A 22,537-nucleotide genomic window follows, 5' to 3' on the forward strand; every position below is an offset into this window, starting at 1 on the left:
GCACTGACTCGGACTAGGACTGTTCCCACTTGGGTCCCCAAATACCAAACGTGGGACGGTGAAGTTGGGCGGCGGCTGGCCGCAACAAATTTTATGCTTTGCGCCTATGTCGACCTTGTACTTCCATTAAAAATTAAAGTCCTGCTTAAAAGTATCTTGGTTGTGTATAATACATATTGAAATCTTTTAAGCTCGTTTTTACCACTCAAAATTTTTTTTACCCCGTATAATTACCGCACCCCTTAACTCCACACCGACTTTTCCGGAAAGAAAGTGTGAGGAATACATGAATAAATAAGGTACTTTTACTTCCTCATCACTGAGCCACAATCCTTGCGCTAAGGATGCACTACGTACATTGTCTCTCTCTTCCTTTGTCTATCCCAAATTGCCAGGAAGCACAGAACATGACCTTTCAAGGACTTAACACTCCCCATTTCAAAGACGTCCAAACAGCAGCGCGTCTCACCTCATAGGCCTGCTCGATGACCGAAACATCAGCTTCGCTGAGATCCACCACAGTTGCGACCGCGGTCGTTACTGGCGCAGCTGCCGCTGCGTCCTCCTCCCTTCCCGCTCCTCCCTCTGCCCAGCGGTTCTCCCGCAGGTGCTTGCGCTGGTGCATGCGCAGCCCCCGGTAGCTGGTGAAGGAGCGGTCGCAGAGACCGCATGCGTAGTCACCCCCCTCGGTCGCCGCGCTGCCCTCAAAGTGCGACCGCTCGTGTGCCTGCAGCAGCGAGGCCGACGTGAAGGTGCGGGCGCAAGCGCAGCATTGCAGCGTGGGCGGTCCCCGACCGGGCGCGCTGCCCTCGGCCGAGTCGGCCTCCTGGTCGGCGTCGTCCGTGCCCCCGTGCCGCTTCTCGATATGCCGGTTCAGCCAGGCCTGCACAATGGAAGACGACTCTTTGTCACTCGGGCCGTTTAATTAAAGGGACCACAAAGACAAAGTACAAGTTGCTTTCCTGTACTGTTCCTTCCTTCCTTGGTTCATTAAAAATTGGCTTCAACCCACGCTGTGAAGGTGCTTGGACTGCAAAGCAGCAAACGACACCCCACAACGTTTGCCCGTGCGGCGTCATTGAATTACACACATGGCTCTACAAAGAGTGAAACCAGAGACTCTGCCAGCCGTTACCTGGGATTCGTGGGGGCAGCGTACCGAACGCAGTAGCGTCGGCCGAAAGAAAAAGGAGAGAAGCGTCTTTCAAATGGTGAGGGGGAGGAGGGCGGCACACGCGGCTACTGCGTTCATCTCCCTCACTGCCTCCCACTCACTCTTGTTTCATGTGTCGCCACCAAAGAGGGCCCTACCTCTCCCCAGATGCCGTATCCAAACCACTGTCTGTCTCCCCGTCTCCATGTGTCGGCGTAGCTAGCTAGTCGGCAAGACCATGGGTTATCACTCTGCTTCTCTTTGGCCCCAGGTTCGATCCGTGGCGGTGCCAGTAGCTTGTTTGTGTAGCCTGGGTGTAGCCAGTAGCCAGTAGTAGCCTGGGATATTTTTTGTGTAGCCAGTAGTAGCCTGGGAAATTTCTGCTGACGCAGACACGAAAATTTCCTTGTCTGGTTAGAGGTATAGTGCTTCGCAGTAAAAGACTGCTTTGTCTCTACAACAATCATGCCCATTTTATCACAAAGCTCAAACAACTGGTCAAAGATATAAAAGAAAACGCATGAAGCAGTGGCGACTCCCCAACCACTCCCTGGCTGGCAGAGCCTCTATGACATCACGGAATCTTGTTTGTGCAACTGGTTTGTGCAACTGACTGAAGCCACCACCGAAAAGCTTGACCAGGGAATTGTAAAGGGGCTGCTAATTCCCTTTGATCGTATCGTCTGGATGATAATGGGCAGCTAACACATTGACAACTATGTTCTTAGTGCGGGCCCATACTAAATCCCTGCAGCACAAAATTTAAGTTTTCCGATATTTGCTACTTTGTTAGTTACACGGGTACTCACACTAATTTTTGGGGTGAATATTACAGGGGAACCTCGGTAATACGACTTTCAAGGGACCGCGTGAAAGCGTAGTATGAATGGGGTGTCGTATGACCGGGGTGCGGGTAAATGCTGGCCTAGTAGACGGTCTCACGTGACAGGTGAGCTAAGAACTTATTTAAACTACCATACATAGCACACGCTCGCGTGATTTGCGAACCTTTAACTAAAATCTCAAGTTAAAAAAAAAAAGAAGAAATGCCTATTTTGAGCCCACTTTCCCTTTATGGCTTCTGTGCTAGCCCACCAGCCCTGAGCCTCGCGCGTGCGAGATGAGCCAACATCGGAAGGCTGACGCGGTGAGAAAGTTGAGAGGGGGAAACGGTGAAAGTGTGAAACTGCCAAGGCCGAGCAAAACTAACGGATAGCACGAGGCCGCAGAGGAAAAAATGGAGGAAAAGAAAGGAACAGAGTGACAACGCAGCGTTGAAAGACACTGACAAGCAGAAAGCAGAAAGAGGGAGAGAGAGAGAGAGCATCGTGAAAGGAAGAAACTTGGATATGTGGGCAAGGAAAGCGGGTGTTAGGTCATCGTGACGGGGTTGCGTTTCGTATGTGTTTTTAAGTTCATTGGCTCGATGGGAGCTTCAAATTTGCAATCCGCATGCCACCTGGACTTCGACTGACTTCTCGTGGTTGGCGTTCTGCTGCTGCGTGGGGCCGTCGAAGGTTAACTTCCGCCCCCATACTTGACTGCTTGCTTGCGTCTGTTCAGCAAGTGGTCTGGCCCAACTTCAAACCTTTGCACATCAAGCAGCATCAAACGGGGGTTAAAAATAAAGAAAGGTTGGGACAAGGCGGCAAAGCAGTGTAAAACATGAAAAAACACCCCTTTAACACCACGTTATCCCTGCTTTATCACCACCAGCTTCCCGCGTATGAAGCAGACCACGTGCACCTGGGCGTTGTATAATGGGGATGCATTTTAATGCATTGTTTCTGTGGGGAGTTTGCCGGGACCGTGGTGATCCGTCGTAACCACCGGGGCGTCGTAAGACCGGAGACGTATCATCGGGGTGTCACTAGAGCTCTGAAGTATGGAATGAATTATTCAGGAATGAAGGGTAGTATTAAACAATTTTCTGGTACTGTGGTACAGTGCTGTTGCTGCATGTTAGAGAGGCAACATAGACCAGACTGTGGTGCCATCACATGTGCTTGAATGGAGAAAAAAAAAAAAAAAAAAAACAGGACTTTTGTAAATGGTGGTAGCTCACACTTGCAGATGGTGCAATATCTCATAAAAAAGCACACTGCACCCCTTTCCCTCCTAAGAGAACTCTAGAACTGTGCCAAACTTTTGGCTCGTTCATTACTGCAGACAATAAATACAACCTGCAGTTTTGAAACAGGAGAAACAACGCTGCCTTCGGGAAAACTGCTAAGCAGGAATTACTCGTGTGAATGTTCTAAAACAAATCGCTCCAGGCTTGAAACTTCGATGAAGGTGCAACAGGGTTTTTTTTCTCAGTTATTCATTCAGGAGCATGTTAAATTACATTTTGAAAGTGATAACTTCAGTGTGTTCCACATGTGTTTGGCCACGGTTATCACTATGCCAATGCAAACACCGCACTGGTCACAATGGGTGGAATCTCCCAAAAAATCCAGAGATGCCCCAAGTCTTTGCTACCGATCGCAAGCAACTTTCCACTCGTCACTCTAATCGCTTCATGATCATTACAGTGCCTTCGGCTAAGTTGAAGGGGCTACACTTGAAGCCCCCAACACAAACACAGCAAAGGGTTAAAGGGACCCTGCAACACTCTTCGTGCAGTGCAAGTAAACCTGCGCGACGTTTAGATAAGACTTCCAGGAACACCCGAGCCAAATATTACACATGCGCGTGAAGCGGTAAGCGCGCAAATCGCCGTGAAAGACGCGAAAAAACCAACCGCCCTCTCTCACTCATACAGCAGATAGCCCTATGCGCGTGCGCATACTCTCGCCTATTTCTCTGCTGAACACCGTGATAAGGCGCTGACATGCCGGTCGGTCGTCACTCCCGCTATATTACTAAAAATTTCTGAGGTTGTACATTTGAGGCAAAATATACGTAATTAACTGGCAGTGCCCGCACTCATTTACTTAGGAATGCCTGCAGGGTTAATTTTTTAAGCGAAAAAAAGTGTCAGTGCAACTCCGGCACGTGTGGGAGGGAAAGCAAGCACAAAAAGAACAGAACTCCCGCTGGCACTGTTTCAGGTGGGGGGGGGGGGCGTGCGAGCACTGCAAAGGCGGGAAATTTGAATTGCATTGTGTGGTAGCAGTGAGCGGTTAACGGCGCCACAGCCCATTATGGCGAATCACTGCTCTGAACTTCCGTCAGCTTTCACATTGAATGGAACGGCTTTTATTTTTTGTACACACCAGTGCCATCTATGGTTTAGTCTGAGCACCCATTCTATTCCTTTGAGCAACTGCTAAAAGAACCCCGCTGTTCAACCTCAGTAGCCTAATGGGTAGAATCATAGGCTTTGGTGCAAATGGCCTGGGTTTAAGCTTAAGATGCGGTGAAGTTTTTGCAAGACACACAGTAATTTTTTACTGTAAAAATTCTGTGTGGCCCAGTTCTAAGCATTATTTTCATAAATAAGGGCGCTTCGGTACTTCTTAGGTCCGTTTGGGGGTGATGCTTGGCATAGTGATGCATTAATTATTGTTATGCATTGCACCGAAAGTGCCTGGTATGCAGAATTCTTCAATATGCACCAGTTGTGAAACTGCACTTAGGAACCTGCGCAGCACGAGCACCCTTGCCCCGTTGAAGCTGAGAGAAAAGTGCATTGGCATGGCACCTAGGGGACAAAAACTGAACTTTGCTAAACTTTTACTTAGAGGGACCCTGGAGGCACTTACCATCGACTACTCGGAATGTATTTTGGTATAAAGTCTATTGTCCCAGCAATCTCCTCCCACAAGAATTACGAAAATCCGTTCACTATCACCGAAACTACGCGCCATGAGAAATTGCTCATAATTGTTCCCTCTCAACTCAACTGTGGACAACACGACGAAAGCTGCGCCCTCTCTCCCGGCAAAAATGCGCCTCGCAGCATTCTCTTCGGCAGCCTTTGATATGTTACAGGCCAGGAAGTTTGCTGCTTTTTTTGGCAATATGGAGAGGTCTATTCCGGCCTGGTGCAACATAAAAGCAGGCATGGCTGCCTCCTCGCAAGCGCACGCTCAGGCTGGTCAGAGTTACTTGATATAGGAGTTGCGAAACTTCCCATAGGCCCCATGAATTAAAAAGTGGCCCTGCAATTGGTCCACTGTTTTGGATTTTCCCGTACAGTGGCGCCTTCTGTTGGTGACAAAATAAACTATACAATGTGGTTCGCCACTCTACAAGCTGGGCGAAAAATGGTATTTGGGTGCTTTCGTAAATTTTTTGTGCCGAAGAAACCAAAGGTGTTGAACCACGCAAGTGTTTTATATGCATTCAAACCAAGAGTAGTAAAAAAATGTGTCCGTGTTCAACATGATGCATTGTCGCCTGCACATTGTCGTCTGCTGCGCGTCATATGCGGTCTTCCAGCAGCAAAAAAAGAGTTAAAAATTCGCTTCAAGGGCTTGACGCAAGCTTGAAAGGATTATTGATCAGCTACTGGATTAGTTTTGGCATACAATGTGATGAAGGCCGAGCGACAACTGCAAACTTAGTACTTCAGGTCGAACCTGCGTTGTGCTGGAGTGCCCGCTCAAGTGCCTATCGGTCGAGGCAGTTGCGCAGACGTAGAAACAATTGCAACAAAAAACCGCAGTTAAGGAAGCAATGAATAACTTAGGAAAGTACAGAAATAAAGAATTACACCCCTTCAAAATAAAATTTCACGTTAAATTGTCAGTTTGAATAATTAGTTTGTTTTTTGGATAGTGCGTGCGGTAACCGCAGTGGCGCCACCATACGCATGATCCAAAGCAGGAGGGGTCCAGGTGCGGGCCGTTTTTTTGAGGCGGAGTTTCGCAACTGCTCCCATCAAAGAGCTCTGCAGGCTGGTAGGGTGTTTCTAAGAAATAAATGTTTGTTGTCGAGTGGTCTCATTGAAATGGGAGTATTGAGTTCGCCACTCAAACTCCGTGCGCCGTCAAAACACAAAACAAACGCCAAAACTGTGCGTACAGGTTCAGACATAGAAGAGGTTCATACACAGCACTGCCAACAGCAGATGGTCACAGGAAATGTGAGAAATAAGCCGTGAAGTTGACCAGCAAAAGCCAATAGGACAGCCATGGCCTCAATGACGTCGCAGAGGCCATGCCAGGGGTGCATGATAAGGAGAAATGAAGAGAGCGCGGTTGGTTTTTCAGTCTTTCACAGATTGGCGCACTCACCGCTTCACGTGCACGTGTAATACCGTATTTACTCGCATAATCCTCGCACTTTTTTTTCGGAAAAGTCAATGCAAAGTTAGGGGTGCAAGAATTATGCGGAAAAAAAAAAAAAAAATCCGGTGCACAGTGTTGCCAATTTGCCTTATACCAATCCCGCTAAATGTAGCGGTCGTTTTTTGTATATGTAAGCTCAGTGTTGCCAACAGCAGCTATTTCTTTTTATTTTATTATTTACAACGTAAACAGTCTCCCGTCGATCAGCGATCATGAAATTTCCGCTTTTGCTTCCTGGCGCGCGCCCTATCTCGTCGTCGTATGTGCGTGCCCTACTCCAGTAACGCACGCTGAAGTCGGTGACGCCGAAGTGCCTGCCTGCGGCACGGTTGCCGTGTTCAATCGCGTACTCTTTCGTTTTCAATTTGAAAGCGGCAGTGTAGCTGGCGTTCCTCCCCATGGCGAAGCGGCACCAAGCACAAAACAAAGAGATCAAAAAGTTCTCAGAATGGCAGCGAGCTATCCACCACTGAAGCGAGTGACTCACTGACTAGAGTGGACTCGACCACGACGGCGACACGACAGCGGGCTGCGCGAACACCGTCTAGTTGCGCGCACGCGAAACATGCGCGAAACCGGCTCAAGGACAGTGTGAGTAGCGTGTTAGGGCGCCTGTTAGGGAGTAGCCATGCAGGTTGTTAGGGCGCCTGGATGTCCTTGGATACACAGCGCTCTCCGCCGAACGGAGAGGCGGCGGGGGAGGGCGCGTGCACCATGCGGGTTTCGCGAGCGGGCAACTTACGCCGCTGCAAAGTTGGGGGTGCGAGAATTATGCGAGGAACCAAAATATCCAAGTTTTGGTGGTTCACATTAGGGGTGCGAGGATTACGTGAGTGCGAGGATTACGCGAGTAAATACGGTATTTGACTCAGGTGTTCCTGGCAGTGTAATCTAAACATCCCGCAGGTTTACTTTCACTGCTGAAAGAGTGCTGCAAGGTCCCTGTAATAACACAACTTAATAAAAAAAAAAAGCCTGCTTTTCAAATTAAACACATTAAATTGGGTACTGTTTATTTATGTTTTCGTGGTCTTTCCCTTATGACTTGCCGCAGCAGCAACAAGCCCTCGAGTACTACTCCAACTTTCTGACGACAGCTGGCAGGCTAATGCACTTGCCCCGTGCTTGCACCTGTTTGCTGCCAACCGTAGACTATCTTTTGATACATGGGGGCTATGGGGACTTTCGCAACCGGTGTACACTGGGTACATTTGACTCGTTTGTAGCTATCTTGCAACGGAAGATCACCTCTAGGTGAGACCACAGCCAAAGCCGAATACACCACCGCCGCTCTAACCGGCGTCTTTGCCGGGGCCCACCTGTGAGCGGAAGACCTTCCCGCAGGTACCGCAGAAGAGCGAGGGTGGCGAGCGTGGCGCTCGCGCGGTCACTACGGGGGCGTTCCTGGGGGGCGGTGCCGGGGCGGCGTGGCTGTCGCAGTGCTCCTTGAAGTCGGCCAGGGTGCGGTACTTCTGGCGGCACACCTTGCAGCACAGCTCCCCTTGCACCGCGTGCAGCCGGATGTGGTAGCGCAGCTCGTCCCTGCAGCAGCGCAGGGCACGCGCTCCGCTGCACCACGCACTTCGGGACACACTATCACGGTGTCTACCAAGCTGAAGCTTCCAAATTCCTCGAGCTTTCCACGAACTTCTACAGACCACTCAAAATAAATGAGAATTCCTGGTTTCCCAAGATTTCCCCAGTTGGTAGACACCCTGATAACACAACGAGGCTACTCCTGACGTGCACAGCACTCAAAAGCACAGTACTAAGTTCAAGGATGACTTGCCCCTTATAACCAACTGCCTTCTACATCCGATGTCTGTTGTAAAAGAGGTCCATTTAATGGGAAAGATAGGGCAGCCAACCATGTGGGTGAATAGTGTCTCTTATACCCATTTGTCTCTTACATCCATGTCTCGTATAACGAGGCTGAACTGCAATGCAAAGAATCGATGATCATCAACGAAGAAGCACACAACCATTTCTTACCCTGATTCGGTCGTGTAGTCACACACGGTGCATGTCAGGATGTTGGGGTCAGCGGCAGGTCCCTCTGAAAACCGATCGAGGTGCCCAAACTCAAATGCAAGGCACACAGAAGCCGTAGCTAGGCCACAAGTACATGTGTAGTCAGAGGGCTGTGAATTCAGTGGTGCATCGAAGTGCAGAAATTTGGCTGTTTTGACTCCACTCAAGGTCAGAAGAAAACCAACTTTCACAAGCAATGGCTCAAACCTACCGCCCCGATATTTCCGCACGGGTTCTGATAAAAGCAAGAGATGACAAGATGAAGCTATCTCTTCACCTTGTGAGAGCAGTTCATGTTTCCTTTACGCTGTTGTGGCACCAGAACACGCCCCCCACAGAAAAATTCAAATTAAACGTGCACCGCGGAAAACAATACGGCGTAATGCCCAACATGACAGGAACAGGCCCATTTCACGTGGCTACCTCCTCTACTACCGCTACTAATGCCTCGCGGAAAACCGCGAGCATTACTTTTCATCTTTCACACACGACTGGCTGCAGGGGATAAAACTGATAATCACACACACGTAGGACGACGAGAAGTCCCATTTTGGCCGCAACATTCCTGTTCGCTTTTGAGGTCCGCTTGTGTCGTCCAAGCTTTTTGTCCCGATAACCAATCATGCCCCGTTTTTGCCGGACTGGATAGTTTTTCAAAATTGGTGCCAAGCAAGTTGATCGAACCAAAAGTGTGTCAACTCGCTGCAAGTATATACGTATCACAAGTACGACCTCAAGTAGCCTAAAACATTTACCGAGAGGGAAAAATTTAGATCTACTCTTGCCAAAGAACGCTTTAAAACTTCTTGCCGAAGACGACTTTGACGGGGCTTCATTTCACCGTTTGCCATTGGCAAGCAAAGCATTGAAAAGAAACTAGAAGATTGGAAACTTTTAGGTATTTCGATAAGGAGCAACGCAAGCAAGACAGGATGTTATTTTGAAGTAAACAGGAAGCTTGTGCGAGAATGGAATACCAAGTAGCGATGCTCTTGCAACAGTGTCATGGGAAGAACAAGTTGAAGACAGTAGTGAGCAACGGGCGACCTTTTGATGGTCTTACTGACAATGAGTGAGCGACTAAACCAAGCCCGGCGTTTCTGAGGTGTTTTGCTGATGTTTTCGTGATGTTTTCCAGCACTGATCAAAAGATGGCCCACTCTGCTTTTTACTCCCATTAGGCGTGGTAAAAAGGTGGGCATTTGCTCAAAATTTTACGGTAAGTCAAGCCACTTGGGATATTTTTTTATGCACTCTTAAAATTGCGCACACTTAAGCATTTTTGTATTTCAACATCCCCAGAAACACCGCTTTCAAGCCTGGAAATCAGAGCGACGACCTAATGTGTAGGGTCGTCGCTCTGATTCCACTATATTCTGATTCCGCTAAACTACTACCGTATTTTCCGGTGTATAAGTCGCGGTTTTTTTCTGAAATTTTTGTTGGTGCGTCTTATCCACCGCTGCGACCTATGTATGGAACAAATCTGGTTCGCGGCGGCTGCGCCTCGCCAGCGCACGTTGAGACACAGCTCTATGGTCTAAATGAATCCAAAGCCCACCGCTAGGGCGTTTCTCATAGCCCATTGTCGCTTCAGGACATTAAACCAAAGAATTCCCATAAACAATGATGATGGCCTGCAACAACCGCGTGCCACTTTCCGCCATGCGCAGTAACTACAGTTCAGAATAAATTTAAAGTAACATCAAACCGGGTTGCAAAAACAAAATGCAGCTTATAAATTATTACAGAGAGTTACACTGAAGGAGGTAAACGTGCTTCTAATTTTTAAAATGACAGCTTGCTGATAAGTTTCGATTTTCGAGCTGCTTCGATGCGCGTCACTTCCGTCCGCCATGACGCCTTTATTGCGCTGATTTATGACAGCGCGCAAGTGACGCGCGATGTTTTGAGAGGTGGCCAAATGGGTCTCCGACTCTTGGGACTCCATTTCTACAAAAACAGTTGTAGCCGGGTTGATAAAGGCCGGAGTAATTCCGTCCGCGAAGGGTGATGATGTTGGCGAAGAAGACATCAGTGAGTCGGAGGATGACAGCGATGCGCCGGCGGAACATCCCCTTGAAGTTGCTCAATTGTTTATTTGTTAGCGAGTTGGAGGAAGACCTCGATGGTTTTGCCTAAATGCCGTCTGTAAGTACATGCCATCTGTGTGCATCAATAAACCATTTTTGAGAAGCTCTGTCTAGACTTTGGACAGTATATGCACGTGTCTAGCCATTCCTACCGGGGGATGTGTTCATAGGCGGCCGCCGCCGCAACCATGTACTTTCGCCGCAGTTTCTAACGATATGATTCGCTATGAGTTTACCTAATTAACAAGTGCGTGTTGTATACCGGTGCGTCTTATACACCGGTGCGACTTATATACGTTTTTTTCGGAAAAACTGTCTTTTTGAGGGGGGTGCAACTTATACAAAGGTGCGACTTATAGACCGGAAAATACGGTATATACATACACACACCTCAATTCATAGTCAGCAAGTATGCGAGACGTGATGTAAAACACTTGAAGGGACCCTGCAACACTCTTTGAGCAGTGCAAGTAAACCTGCGCAACGTTTAGATTACACTGTCAGGAATACCTGAGCCAAATATTACACGTGCACGTGAAGCGGTGAGCGCGCAAATCGATGTGAAAGACGCGGAAAAACAAACCGCTCTCTCTTCAGTTGTCCTCATTATGCATGGCCTGAGGGACGTCACATAGGCCATGGCTGCCCGATCGGCTGTCACTGGTCAACTTCGCGGGTAGATTCTCCCATTTCCGTCGTGTACGAACCTCTTCTATGCCTGAACCTGTAGGCACAGTTTTGCCGTTTCTTTTGTGTTTTGAGTGCGCGCGGAGTTTGAGTGATGAGCTCAATACTTCCCTTTCAACGGGACCACTCGACTACAAACGTTTATTGCTTCAAAAACGCCCTACCAGCCCGAGCGCGCACTTGCGAGCAGGCACCCATGCCTGCTTTTTTGTGGCACCAGACCGGAAATAGGCCCCTCCGCGTTGCGGAGAAAAGGAGAAAACTACCCGGCATGTGATATATCGAAGGCCGCCGAAGAGAACGCCGCGAGCCGCCCCCCTCTCCGGGAGAGAGCGTGCAGCTTTCGTCGCGTTGCCCCCGGTCGAGTTGAGAGGGAACGATTATGCGCGATTTCTCATCGCGTGTAGTTTCGTTAATTGTGAACGGATTTTCATAATTCTTCCGGGAGGAGATTTCTGGGACAATAGACTTTATGCCAAAATACATTACTAGTAGTCGATGGCAAGTGTTGCAGGGTCCCTTTAATGGTAAGAACTTTAAGGAAATGGTGTCAGATCCAGTACCTGGCATAGGGCTGTCCGCATTCTCGAGGTCATCCTGTGAAAGAACATTGAAAATAAAAAAACGCCAAGTTTTAATGAACACAGTTGATGACTGCATCTTATGAAAACGGAGCAGCCTCATAGACTGAAGTTAAGCAATAAAAAGTGAGCATATTTGCTAGAAAGCAGCGATATGCAGTTAATATGAGTTTACCAGAAGATGATTGCCAAAACGCGCCTGAAAATGAAAAACTACCGCAGGTTGTCAAGAATGTGAAGAGATCATGCAAAGCTCGAGAACTATATTGCAGAAGCGATAAATAGTACAAGAATGCACTTGACATTCACAAATTTTGTTGGGAGTACCAATGCTGGAAAATACCAGGCTTTTTCATCAAAGAAAAAAAAATAATTACACCTTTGCAATAATGGAGGAAAGCAGTGAAATCACTGTACCAACTCTGCAAACAGTGACTCAGGTGTACCAACACCTCCACACATCCATTGCAAAAGAAAATTAGCCCTAATGTGTCGGTACATTTCAGTGAAACACAAGACCAAGGTGAAGGACAAGTAGCGCTATCGATGCACCACAAAATAAAAAAAAAAGGAAAGCCTGTAACTCTCCACACTTAGGTGCCTTAGGTGCACTGCAGTGTTGGCACTGGCAAAATGGCCACCTTTTTCCGAACACGCCAATGAGAGTGTTTGCGTGGAACACTGGTTCTTGATATTTTAACAGTAAACTTCTGTCCGAAATTCCCAACTTAGAACTAAACGCACTGTGCCACTTGACAAGAGACCACTCAACCACGGCTAGATTATAGGCCTAGCGGTTCCACCAGCCAGACCAACCGGTACCTGTGCCCTGCTCACAAATTAATAGCACTGCTTGCTACAGCCAACTTTTGAAAACCAGCTTGATCCACGCCCGTTGAGGGCATAGGAGCGTTTGTCTGTTCCAACTACTAGCTCACTTACCGTATTTTCGCGATTCTAGGCACCCCCAATTCTGAGAACCCCGCCCCTACTTTCATAAAAAAATTGGAAAAAAAGTTTTCATGCAAATCTAAGCACCCCCTCTTCTGCAAGGAACCGCGCCCTGCGCAGGCTATATATTCATGCGGCCCAGGCCGCCAACTGTGCTTTCTCACTCTGTTTTTGAGCCTTTCACTGCACTTGAGTCATTTAAAAAAAATGTTTGACGGAACCAAAGACAACACGCTGTGGGATACTGAGAGCAGCGGCTCAAGCGACGCAACACACTCGAGTGGTATATCTTAATGTGACTGAGTATCAGATGCAAACTGTGAGTTCATTGTCTGCGCCTACTTTTTTCAATGTTTGCTGTATAAAACATTATTCCTTGCTCCTGTCTCCTCTAGTTACTGCCACAAAAAGTGTGTTTGTATGTGGGTCGGAGGGCGGGGGGGGGGGGGGGTGTCATTTTAGGTTTTCCGAATCTAAGCGCTCCCCTGACTTTGGGCATCGCAATCTTGGAAAAAAGGGGGTGCTTATAATCGAGTAAATACGGTATTCACCACATCTATGTTAGAGAGCAATAAATGTGGCTTTGCCCAGTGCACATAATACGGCACCATTTCTTAACTATAACTGTGCACCTTCCAAAAACCCTTAACAGTCATAGTGCACTGGCATAGAGAATGCAAATAGTAGCAAGGTCACGAGAGCTGCCATCGGGGTGGGTTCCAATAGTCCCCTTTGTTTCAAATATGCTCTTCGATCCCCGAGGCACATTAGTACACCTTTGCGTTTGCAAGCACCAAGGAGTGCTCAGTGGCAGCTAAAAGAGGGGACCTAAGGCATCGACACAGAAACAAGGAAGTGGCAATTGCTTGACAACTCACAAACAGCCTGCATGTATCGGTCATACAGGACCGATACAATCACATTAATTTCACGTGGAGGGTTTCTTCAGCACGGTAATAAGCAGGTGCTTCAGATTTCTCGAGATTGATGAGAATGGGCAACTCTCAGTGGCACCACAATCTAAGAAAATTTGAGAACTCGCTTACCTTTGCCAGTGAAAGGTCATCAAGGTCTGAAAAAGAAAGGCACAGAGGTTAGATGTGTGTTACTAGAAGACAACTACTGCCTCCTTTCATATGAGAGATAAAAAGAATTCACATTTTAAAACGGTAACTTGAGTAGACATTAAAAAAAAACGGAAATTTGCTGCAACTACTGAAATCAAAATACGTACAGACTATGCTGTGTAGTTAGCAAGGGGACGACAGAAACACCTTTGGCTCGCAAAAAAAAAATTCCCACGCCTTCCCGCGAGGGGAACACGAGTAAATGCAGAGCATTGGGGCCTCAGTACTGGTTGAAGGCAGTGTTGCTTCCATCGCTTCTTCCGTGATGCTGGAGTAGCAGACACGAGTAAACGTGGGAGCGAGCGTCAACCAAGGAAGGAAGGAGCAACGCAGTGACTGAAACACGAGCGACCGCTAGCCGCTATATTTGCAGCGCGCGCAGTAGAGGGAGAGCAGTACGGGGGGGAGAGCGCACATGCGCAAGCAGTGCGCGCCCTTCGCCGAGACCTGTTACGCTGAGACCGCGACAGAGCAAACGGGCTGACTACGACGCATGCGCGCGCCAGCTGCTGTTGAGAGAGAGGAGGGAAGGAGGAGAGGCGCACCTGCTGCGGACGCGGAGCTGTGGACGCCGTCCGACGCAGGAAGAGGCGAGGCTAAGAAATGCTCTTCATTTAAAAAGCGTAAAATGTTTAGTACAAAAATGGAAGCCTGAAAGGAAGCAAACAAATTTCGCAGCCTCCCTAACGCTTCACACACACCACGCAAAATTAACCGAACGTTTCCGTGATACAGAAACACGCAAATGTGCATCATTAGGTAGCAAGTTTAGGCAGCAAAAAAGAAAACCTTTCGTGCGCATAAAATGGCAGGCAGTAAGAATGCAGCCACCCTGTTGTGCCACAGATGTTGAGCAAAGTGCAAATGGCACCCACCTTGCAGACCACCGGGCCCTCCACCAACACCTAATGCAGATGGATCCTGGGGAGAAAGACAGCCCAGAGAGATGGGGGTGAGCACGTGCAAGATCTTCTTACAACACTCACTTCTCCACTTATGTCAGAATTGGCCTCTACACACTGCAGCCACACTTGGGCTGTAAAAGAGCACAACAGCAGAGGCCTAGGCGCTAAGTGCAGGCCACCTAGGGATCTCCGACATGTGCCAAATGTGTCTCCGACTTGTGTCTCATACATGCCACTGTAAAAAATGACTCGTCATAAGAGGCTATCTAGCTTCTTATGACGAGCGATTCATCACCTTGCCTGTAAAGGGGGCACCACAGCACAGGAGGTGTTACGGCAGTGAAGCAAACTTTAGTATTAAAGGGAAGCTGAAGCGCTTTCCAGAAAATTTGAGTTAGATTAACAGTTATATAGTTTCTTGCGCACTGATTCCGAATATCACATTGAAATTTATCGTACGTGAGTCCAAGTGGCCTTTATCTTGCAAAAAGCGCGGCCCCGTTTGAAAGACGCCCCTGATTGGTTGCGCCCGTCATGACATCAAAGGAGGACACCCTTTGGCCGCGCGGGTTGTCAGAAGCATTGCGAACGATCGCACGGTTGCCTTTGCGGCAAGTTAGCTTGCAGTTTAATTTTCGCACATGACTGGAAGTGTGTTTTATAAGTTCCCGGCTGTTGGTTCAGTTATCTTGGAGCTTAAATTTGCTTTACACGAGAGAGAACCCCAAAGCAGTGACTGTGACGCCGACTAGTGGGTTCCATCAAAATATTTTTGAATTAGGCAACCAGCATAGGGGGATTTTATACCTTACGTTAATATTACGTACTGCCTTAACTGTTTCTTATTATACACAAAACCATTTATGCCGAAGATTAATGGGCGTTTTATAAACAATCTACCAGCGAAAAGCACGTACGTGCACTGCGCGAAAAAATAGCGTTCATGCGCTGTAAACGTATATGCGAGACACATCTTGCCGGTACACCCATAAACCAACAAGCAGACTCTGCTTCCGCATTTCCTTTGTTCGTTGTCGCCCACCCCAGCCCCACTACTCATCCCCGTACACAGACCCACACGCGCGCGCCATTTCTGCAGCGGCGCTACGGCGCCTCCGCGATTGCTACTGCACTTCGATGAGTGGCGCCTTACTGCTTCATAGGCATTTATTCTGAAAACACTGCAGCATACTAGTGCCTGCTCAGCATTATTGGCTGTACTAGGGCTTGATTTTCGCTTGTGCGTTGCGCATTCTGCTACAATATTACGGCCACCTCGTTATAATTAACAGACCAGTCGGACAAGTCAGTTACGTTGTAGTTACGTTACTTTAGGTAACAATCACCAAACGTTTGTGATAATGAATCGTTGGCCTGTTTCAGCATTTACCGCGCTAGTCGGACAGAGGCCGTATATTTACTCTTCGCTCCTAATTTTTTTAGTATCATCATTATATATATCACCGACTATCACTGGAGCACACTTGAGGTTCAGTGACAACAAGTGCTTTCCAGGTTATATTATGGAGCCACACGGAATCTTGGGCAAAAAATTAGGCCCCCGCAGTCAACACAAATTATGGCACGGTGGTGGTTCGGAGTGGTGTTTTGTTTTTTTTTAATTCCAGACAAGCATCACCTTATCGTGACATGTATACTTGCAAAATAAGTAATCTGGTTGTCTTGGTTCTTTTACTTTGTAGGAATACTGTTTACCTCTTAGCGGGAGAGAACTTCTATCAGGATTGGCCCCTTGTTTTAGTTTCGCCAAAAAATTGTTTTTTTGAACACTGTCGTGAGCCCATAGGCAAAGAAAACCGACGTGTTTAACAAAACAAGTATTTCCTGAAAAAATGTGACTTGGTTTCTGGAATGAAACGAAACATCCCCGGCCAAAGTACAGCATTATTCCCCATCCTTCCTAAATCTACAATCTAATGTGAATATTCACGTCCGTCGCATCAAAAAAAAAAAACGCATTCGAGCGGTTTACAAAGTATTTAACGTAGTGTAGTATATTCTCTGTCATCAAGCACAGCCACCTCGGCTGTCGCTTCCGTAAGTTATCGAGAATCCCGGCGTGGCATTATTCTGCTTAGGAATACGGCATGATAACGTATGCCTCGTTTGGTGTTCGTGCATACTTTTTGAACACGAAAATTGTACAGATGAGTGCTATCAACCACAACAACCAGTATCATTCACAAGGAAACACGGCGAAAAGAGCATGGCCGAGGCGGCCGATCCGACCGGAAGTCCAGGTATGACGTTTTTTAGCCGGTTTTCGCCCGCGCTCTTCGGTCTTCCGGCATCGCGGGGCGAGATGGGGGCGGGGCATCGGGCCACTTTTGTTTGCTCATTGCGCCGCTTCTATTGCATGTATTGCGAAAATATTTCGTACACATGAACTATTCAATGTGTACTTGCTGCTAGTCAACTTTTCTTTTAATTCTAAAACCGCTTCACCTTCCCTTTAATGTGCATGCCCGGCAAACTGAAAATACCCGGAAGACACGCTATTTCTCCCCCACACACTCTCCTTTCGACACATTACGTTCCAGACGCAATCATGGTCAAATAAATCACTACGTTCCTTCCCTCATATTTCAAAAACTAAGCCGACACTGGGGGTGCATCACGGCCAGAAACACCCGACGGTGAAAGGGTTAAGGGGCAGATGTTTTTCCCACTTGCGCATGCACTTTGAACTCAACTGCACTCAATGAGGCAGACTTTGGCAGAGGAATCCAGCCAACCAAGGCACTAACGACCTCAGACCTCAACCATTCCTTGCCAGCACTCATAAAGGCCCACTGCATTGAAAATTTCAACCTCTTGAAGACCCAATCTCTGTATAGTCTGCCTAGAAAGATGGCACGAAACAAAATATGACACCCGAAATACGCGTGCGCACAACGCAAGCAACCAGCAAAGATCGGCGATTCCAAATGCAAAACTGAGGAAGGCAAGCCAGGCAGAAGTGACGTTGCAGCCGGCAAGCAAGTGACCGTCCGGCCAGACCAATCCTGCACGCAGCAGTTTCGTGATGCGGCAGCATAGGAGAAGCGTTTCCAGTCAAGCTCAACCGGTTCTCCTGGCTGGCAAGCAGACCAAGCACCTGGTCAGCTGGAATGTCACTTCACCTTCATGGCTGTTTGCGTGATCCGCCGTCGGGTGCTGCGTCATCTGCTACGGAGCTTTGTCAAATGTTTCCAACTAATTGACGAGGCATTTCACGGGGCTACCACCTCAGACCCAGTTGGTTTGGTGGTACGTACTATACGTTCAAAACAAACTTGGCCAAGGTGAAATTTCAGAGCAGAAAAAAAAAAATTCTGAGAAAATCCCAATTCAGGCACTCTTAGGGAGCCCAAAGGCCTCAATTAATCATGGCTTGAAAATTGCTAATGCAAACCATTTGCTTAAATTGCCAGAAGTTGCAGCTACAGTTCAACTTCATGCTATGTGCACAAATGAGGTCCTTCCATCTGGCTTCATAGAAAGTGCAACATTACTGGAAACAACCCAACTGTAAAGTTGTGGTGAAATGTAAAATGCATGACTGGCGACAAATAAAAAATACGCCCCACCACTACAAGCCATTCATTCCTATGTGCCTCAAAGCTGTAAAAGCAGGTGCCCCCTGCTCATACAGTTAAACCTCAATATAACGAAGTCTACTTGCGGGCGAAAATTTCATTGAATCGAGAATTTCGTAAAATCGAGGTTTCGATTTTACAGTTAATTTAACCAGTTATTGAGGTTTCAAAACCTTGTCCATCACTCAGAAACAACTGCTATGTAGTTACCTCTCCACTTAAAGCGAAATTTGTACTAAAACTGGCCGCGAAAATTGTGTGAATTAAGAGCTTCAACACTTAGGCAATGGAATTCGGATACCCGACAGTAGTTGTGTCGTCGTAAAACCGGTACCGTATGTACTCGCGTAATCCTCGCACCCCTAATGTGAGCCACCAAAACTTGGATTTTTTGGTTCCTCGCATAATCCTCGCACCCCCAAATTTGCAGTGGCGAAAGTTGCCTGCTCGTGAAAACCGCATGGTGCACGCGCTCTCCAACGCGCGCCCTCCCCCGCCGCCTCTCCGTTCGGCGGAGAGCGCTGTGTATCCAAGGCCATCCAGGTGCCCTAACAACCTGGTTAGGAGACGGCGCCACCGGAGAAACGTGAAGCCTATACATAAAAAGTAAAATGAAAGTCGGCCCAGGCGTCACTGCACCACGTAACCACACCGCTCCGCCGCCGCCGTATGGGCCGCCGCGCCGCCGCGCACTCTTCAATTTCGTCTGCTCGAAACTGCTCTGCGGCCCGTTGTCGCGAAGCCTGCTATATGTTCGTTTTTTTCCCACGGCTATTGTCTTTCGCACGTACGCGGCACTCCTGCCCGCACGCGGGCATGAGATCGCCGAGCAGACAAATGCAGTAAAAACGGGGAAAAGCTACCGCCAGCCAAATACGAGAGATGCGCCGGAGTCGGACACCGCCGCCGGCCCAGCCGACCATGGAGGTCACGTGCTGGGCCGACTGCGGCGGCTTGAGAAAGAGAAATGGCGGAGGGAGCGGCTTCAACGGAGCTGGGCTTGCGAAGGCTAGCTGCGTGACGTCATGCCTTCTTCCTAACTTTTAAGTGCGAATGCACTTTATAAGCGACCCCAAACCATCCACCGCCGGCGTCGGTGGCGGCGGCGGCGTCGGCGTCCGCAGTGCTCCTCTATATTTAAAAAAGAAACAGCATCCGGCGCCAGGTTTCGATCCGAGGACTTTGCGGCCGCAGCGCGACGCTCTACCGACCAAGCCACGGACGCGACGGTGATATCAGTGTTAGTGACGCGTCTTATATCTTTAACGCATTCAAACTACGTCGTCAGCGGCGTGCGTTGGCGACTCAGCGGCGTTATGGCGGCTTGATAACTGCGTGGTGTACACGTGATACTACAAACCCGATGGAAGAGATGGAAGAGAAGGCGGCGAGGCGGTGGGCTGCGGGGGCCGAGCGCAAGCGCCGCAAGCGGGCCGACAACCGTGCATTCGCACTTTCACATTCTCCCCCTCGGGGAAATGCGGGGGAATTTTTTTCTTCCTCCATGGCTACTCCCTAACAGGTGCCCTAACACGCTACTAAACTGTCCTTGAGCCGGTTTCGCACATGTTTTGCGTGCGCGCAACTAGACGGTGTTCGCGCAGCCCGCTGCCGTGTCGTCGTGTCGCCGTTGTGGTCCCGTCGTTGAGCGGCAGCAGTCAGTGAGTCACTCGCGTCAGTGGTGGATAGCTCGCTGCCATTCTGAGAACTTTTTGATCTCTTTGTTTTGTGCTTGGTGCCGCTTCGCCATGGGGAGGAACGCCAGCTACACTGCCGCTTTCAAACTGAAAGCGAAAGAGTACGCGATCGAACACGGCAACCGTGCCGCAGGCAGGCGCTTCGGCGTCACCGACTTCAACGTGCGTTACTGGAGTAGGGCACGCACATACGACGGCGAGATAAGGCGTGCGCCAGAAAGCAAAGGCGGCAATTTCATGATCGCTGATCGACGGGAGACTGTTTACGTTGTAAATAATAAAATAAAAAGAAATAGCTGCTGTTAAGGCAATAGCTGGCATAAGGCAAATTGGCAACACTGTGCACCGGATTTTTTTTCCCGCATAATTCTCGCACCCCTAACTTTGCATTGACTTTTCCGAAAAAAAAGTGCGAGAATTATGCGAGTAAATACGGTACTTTTCTTTTTTTGCATTTCGGTCACTACTAAACGCCGCTGTTAGTCAATTGAACCTGCGTCCATGCCCCATGAACTTCACCCCGGCGAGGTGCTCGTTCGAAGTTACGCCTCTTTTCGTCCATTCAGTGGTAGGCTTAAGCGCAGCATTGAGGGGTGCAGCGGGCCAACAGCGGAAGGGTGCTATAAAGCTTTCGAAAAACTTCTTTCATGCACAAAGGCTCTGCAGTATGGGCGCGTGATGCAACCACGACACTAGAGATAAAGCCATGATTGAGAGTTGAGTGGAGTACACGCGGACCGCTTCACTTTGTGGAGCAGCGCTTACGTGCTCCCGCTAAAGCGGAAAGCTTACATTAAATATCTTCTGGCCAAATTTGATTAAGCAATTACTTTTATGCCCACTGAGCCCTAAAGAAACCGATTTCTCCGCATCGCAGCTGTCTAATGAACACGTTTTGACCACGTTCGGAGAGCAATTTATTGCCACCAGCACTCGATGTTCAAGCAGTAGTGAAGAAGTGTAAGCAGTGCTTGGCGTTTCTTGACCAGGGTGGGTTTTACGTGACGCTCGTTTGCTGACAGCGCTAACAAGGCTTGCTCTTAAACATACGCGTGCGCCTGCGTGCCTCCGCAGAACGTCGATGGCATCCATCACTTCGATGGCCTTCGGTTTCACCGACACTTCCTCAGGCTCTTGTTCGGAACACTTTTCTTTCCCTTGGAGTGCTCATGCTGCTTATAAGACTCATCGAATGATGGACGAACAAAATATTAATGTGGTTATCAGTGAGCACAACCTAGAGTAGCAGCACCGTGAGCAAGGACGCGTAGAACAAAACACTTGAAGTAGGCTTCGGCAGCCTAAGCATAGAGGGCGCTGGCGTAGGCAATGATGGAGACGTTAAAATGGTGGCCGCACTATTAAACCATCTATGACCGCTAACGGTTTTTGAGCAGCTTCTTTCATCGCTTCTAATTGTTGTCAACCGCATAATTCACCGCTTTTCTTTCATTTTAGCCTTTTAAGAGTTAATGTGAGTACCGAATGTTTTCAATGTAGGCTCTGAGAGGCGAAATAAAACTTGCCTCGACCGGAATTTCGTTCTTCCTTTCTCGCCATGACTTCGTTAAATCAAAAGCGCCGCACGAAATTACTTCGTAAAATTGAGACAAAAATACATGGATTTAGCGAAATTTTGATAGAAAACTTGAAAAAATTTATTATATTGCGAATTTCGTTAAATCGAGGTTTGTTATATCGAGGTTCAACTGTAATTGCAGTACAAAAGGTGGTACTGTACATACGCGTACATTTTCAGTTTCTGTGACGGCATTCTGATGCCGCTAGGTATAGTGCAGTTCAGATCTGCCTTTTCAGAATGTGCAGGCATATTCCAATAAGAAAATGGGGCATTTAGCATGTGGTAATCAAGATCACTGATAAAGCTTATTGGCTACAAGTAGCTCACTGCAGTTATTCTTCTGGCAGGACTGTCTGTTGGGGTAGTTAAAAGGCATTCGTCGTTAACCCTTTTGCTGTCACTGACGTACCGGTACGTTTTCACATTTCCCCTCTGCAGTGTCACTGACGTACCGGAACGTTCTTCATTGTGCGTTCGAAAATTCACGCCATAGCACAAAGCGGGCGCGCATAAACTGTTCGCGCCATCTGTAAAATCTTTTTAGTAGCTCGTATTTTCACTCGCAAGCTTTCTACCGGTACAATGGAAAGTGCGGAGCGACCGCGCCCACCTTTCGTTGCTGGAGGGCTTGGTCACTCTGCGTTCTGTACTCTGTCAAGATGAGTGACCATGCGGCACGCGTGCGATTACGGGTGCAAGGGTCGTTGATAGCGGCAAACAAGGTTGTTGTATCAATGTTGCATCCCCTTTTTATCTCTCTGCCATCGTGATTTCGCAACTCGTCATTTCTGTGCGTTGTGCGGGCTGCTGAAAGTGCTCCCTCCATGCGCGCAAAACGCTTTCGAATGGCTGACCGCGCGGGACCTTCGAGTGCGGACAAGAGCGATCGTTCTA

At 48.3% G+C, this 22,537-nt stretch overlaps 1 protein-coding gene across 1 annotated transcript in view; it reads right to left on the bottom strand.

The window, feature by feature from the left end:
* The window catches only part of LOC144147167 (uncharacterized), a 49,078-nt gene that overhangs the window by 16,740 nt on the left and 9,801 nt on the right, over window positions 1–22,537 (bottom strand). Inside the window, exons 9-14 of the mRNA XM_077679237.1 lie at window positions 14,736–14,781; window positions 13,780–13,805; window positions 11,765–11,798; window positions 8,383–8,446; window positions 7,710–7,932; window positions 470–883 (exon numbers count right to left, since the gene is read on the bottom strand). Coding sequence (XP_077535363.1) covers window positions 470–883; window positions 7,710–7,932; window positions 8,383–8,446; window positions 11,765–11,798; window positions 13,780–13,805; window positions 14,736–14,781 — 807 coding nt within the window. The remainder of the gene's footprint in view (window positions 1–469; window positions 884–7,709; window positions 7,933–8,382; window positions 8,447–11,764; window positions 11,799–13,779; window positions 13,806–14,735; window positions 14,782–22,537) is intronic.

Source organism: Haemaphysalis longicornis, unplaced genomic scaffold (genome assembly GCF_048455015.1).
Source record: "Haemaphysalis longicornis isolate Haplotype H1 unplaced genomic scaffold, Haemaphysalis longicornis Haplotype H1 scaffold_7, whole genome shotgun sequence".
NCBI lineage: Eukaryota > Metazoa > Arthropoda > Arachnida > Ixodida > Ixodidae > Haemaphysalis > Haemaphysalis longicornis.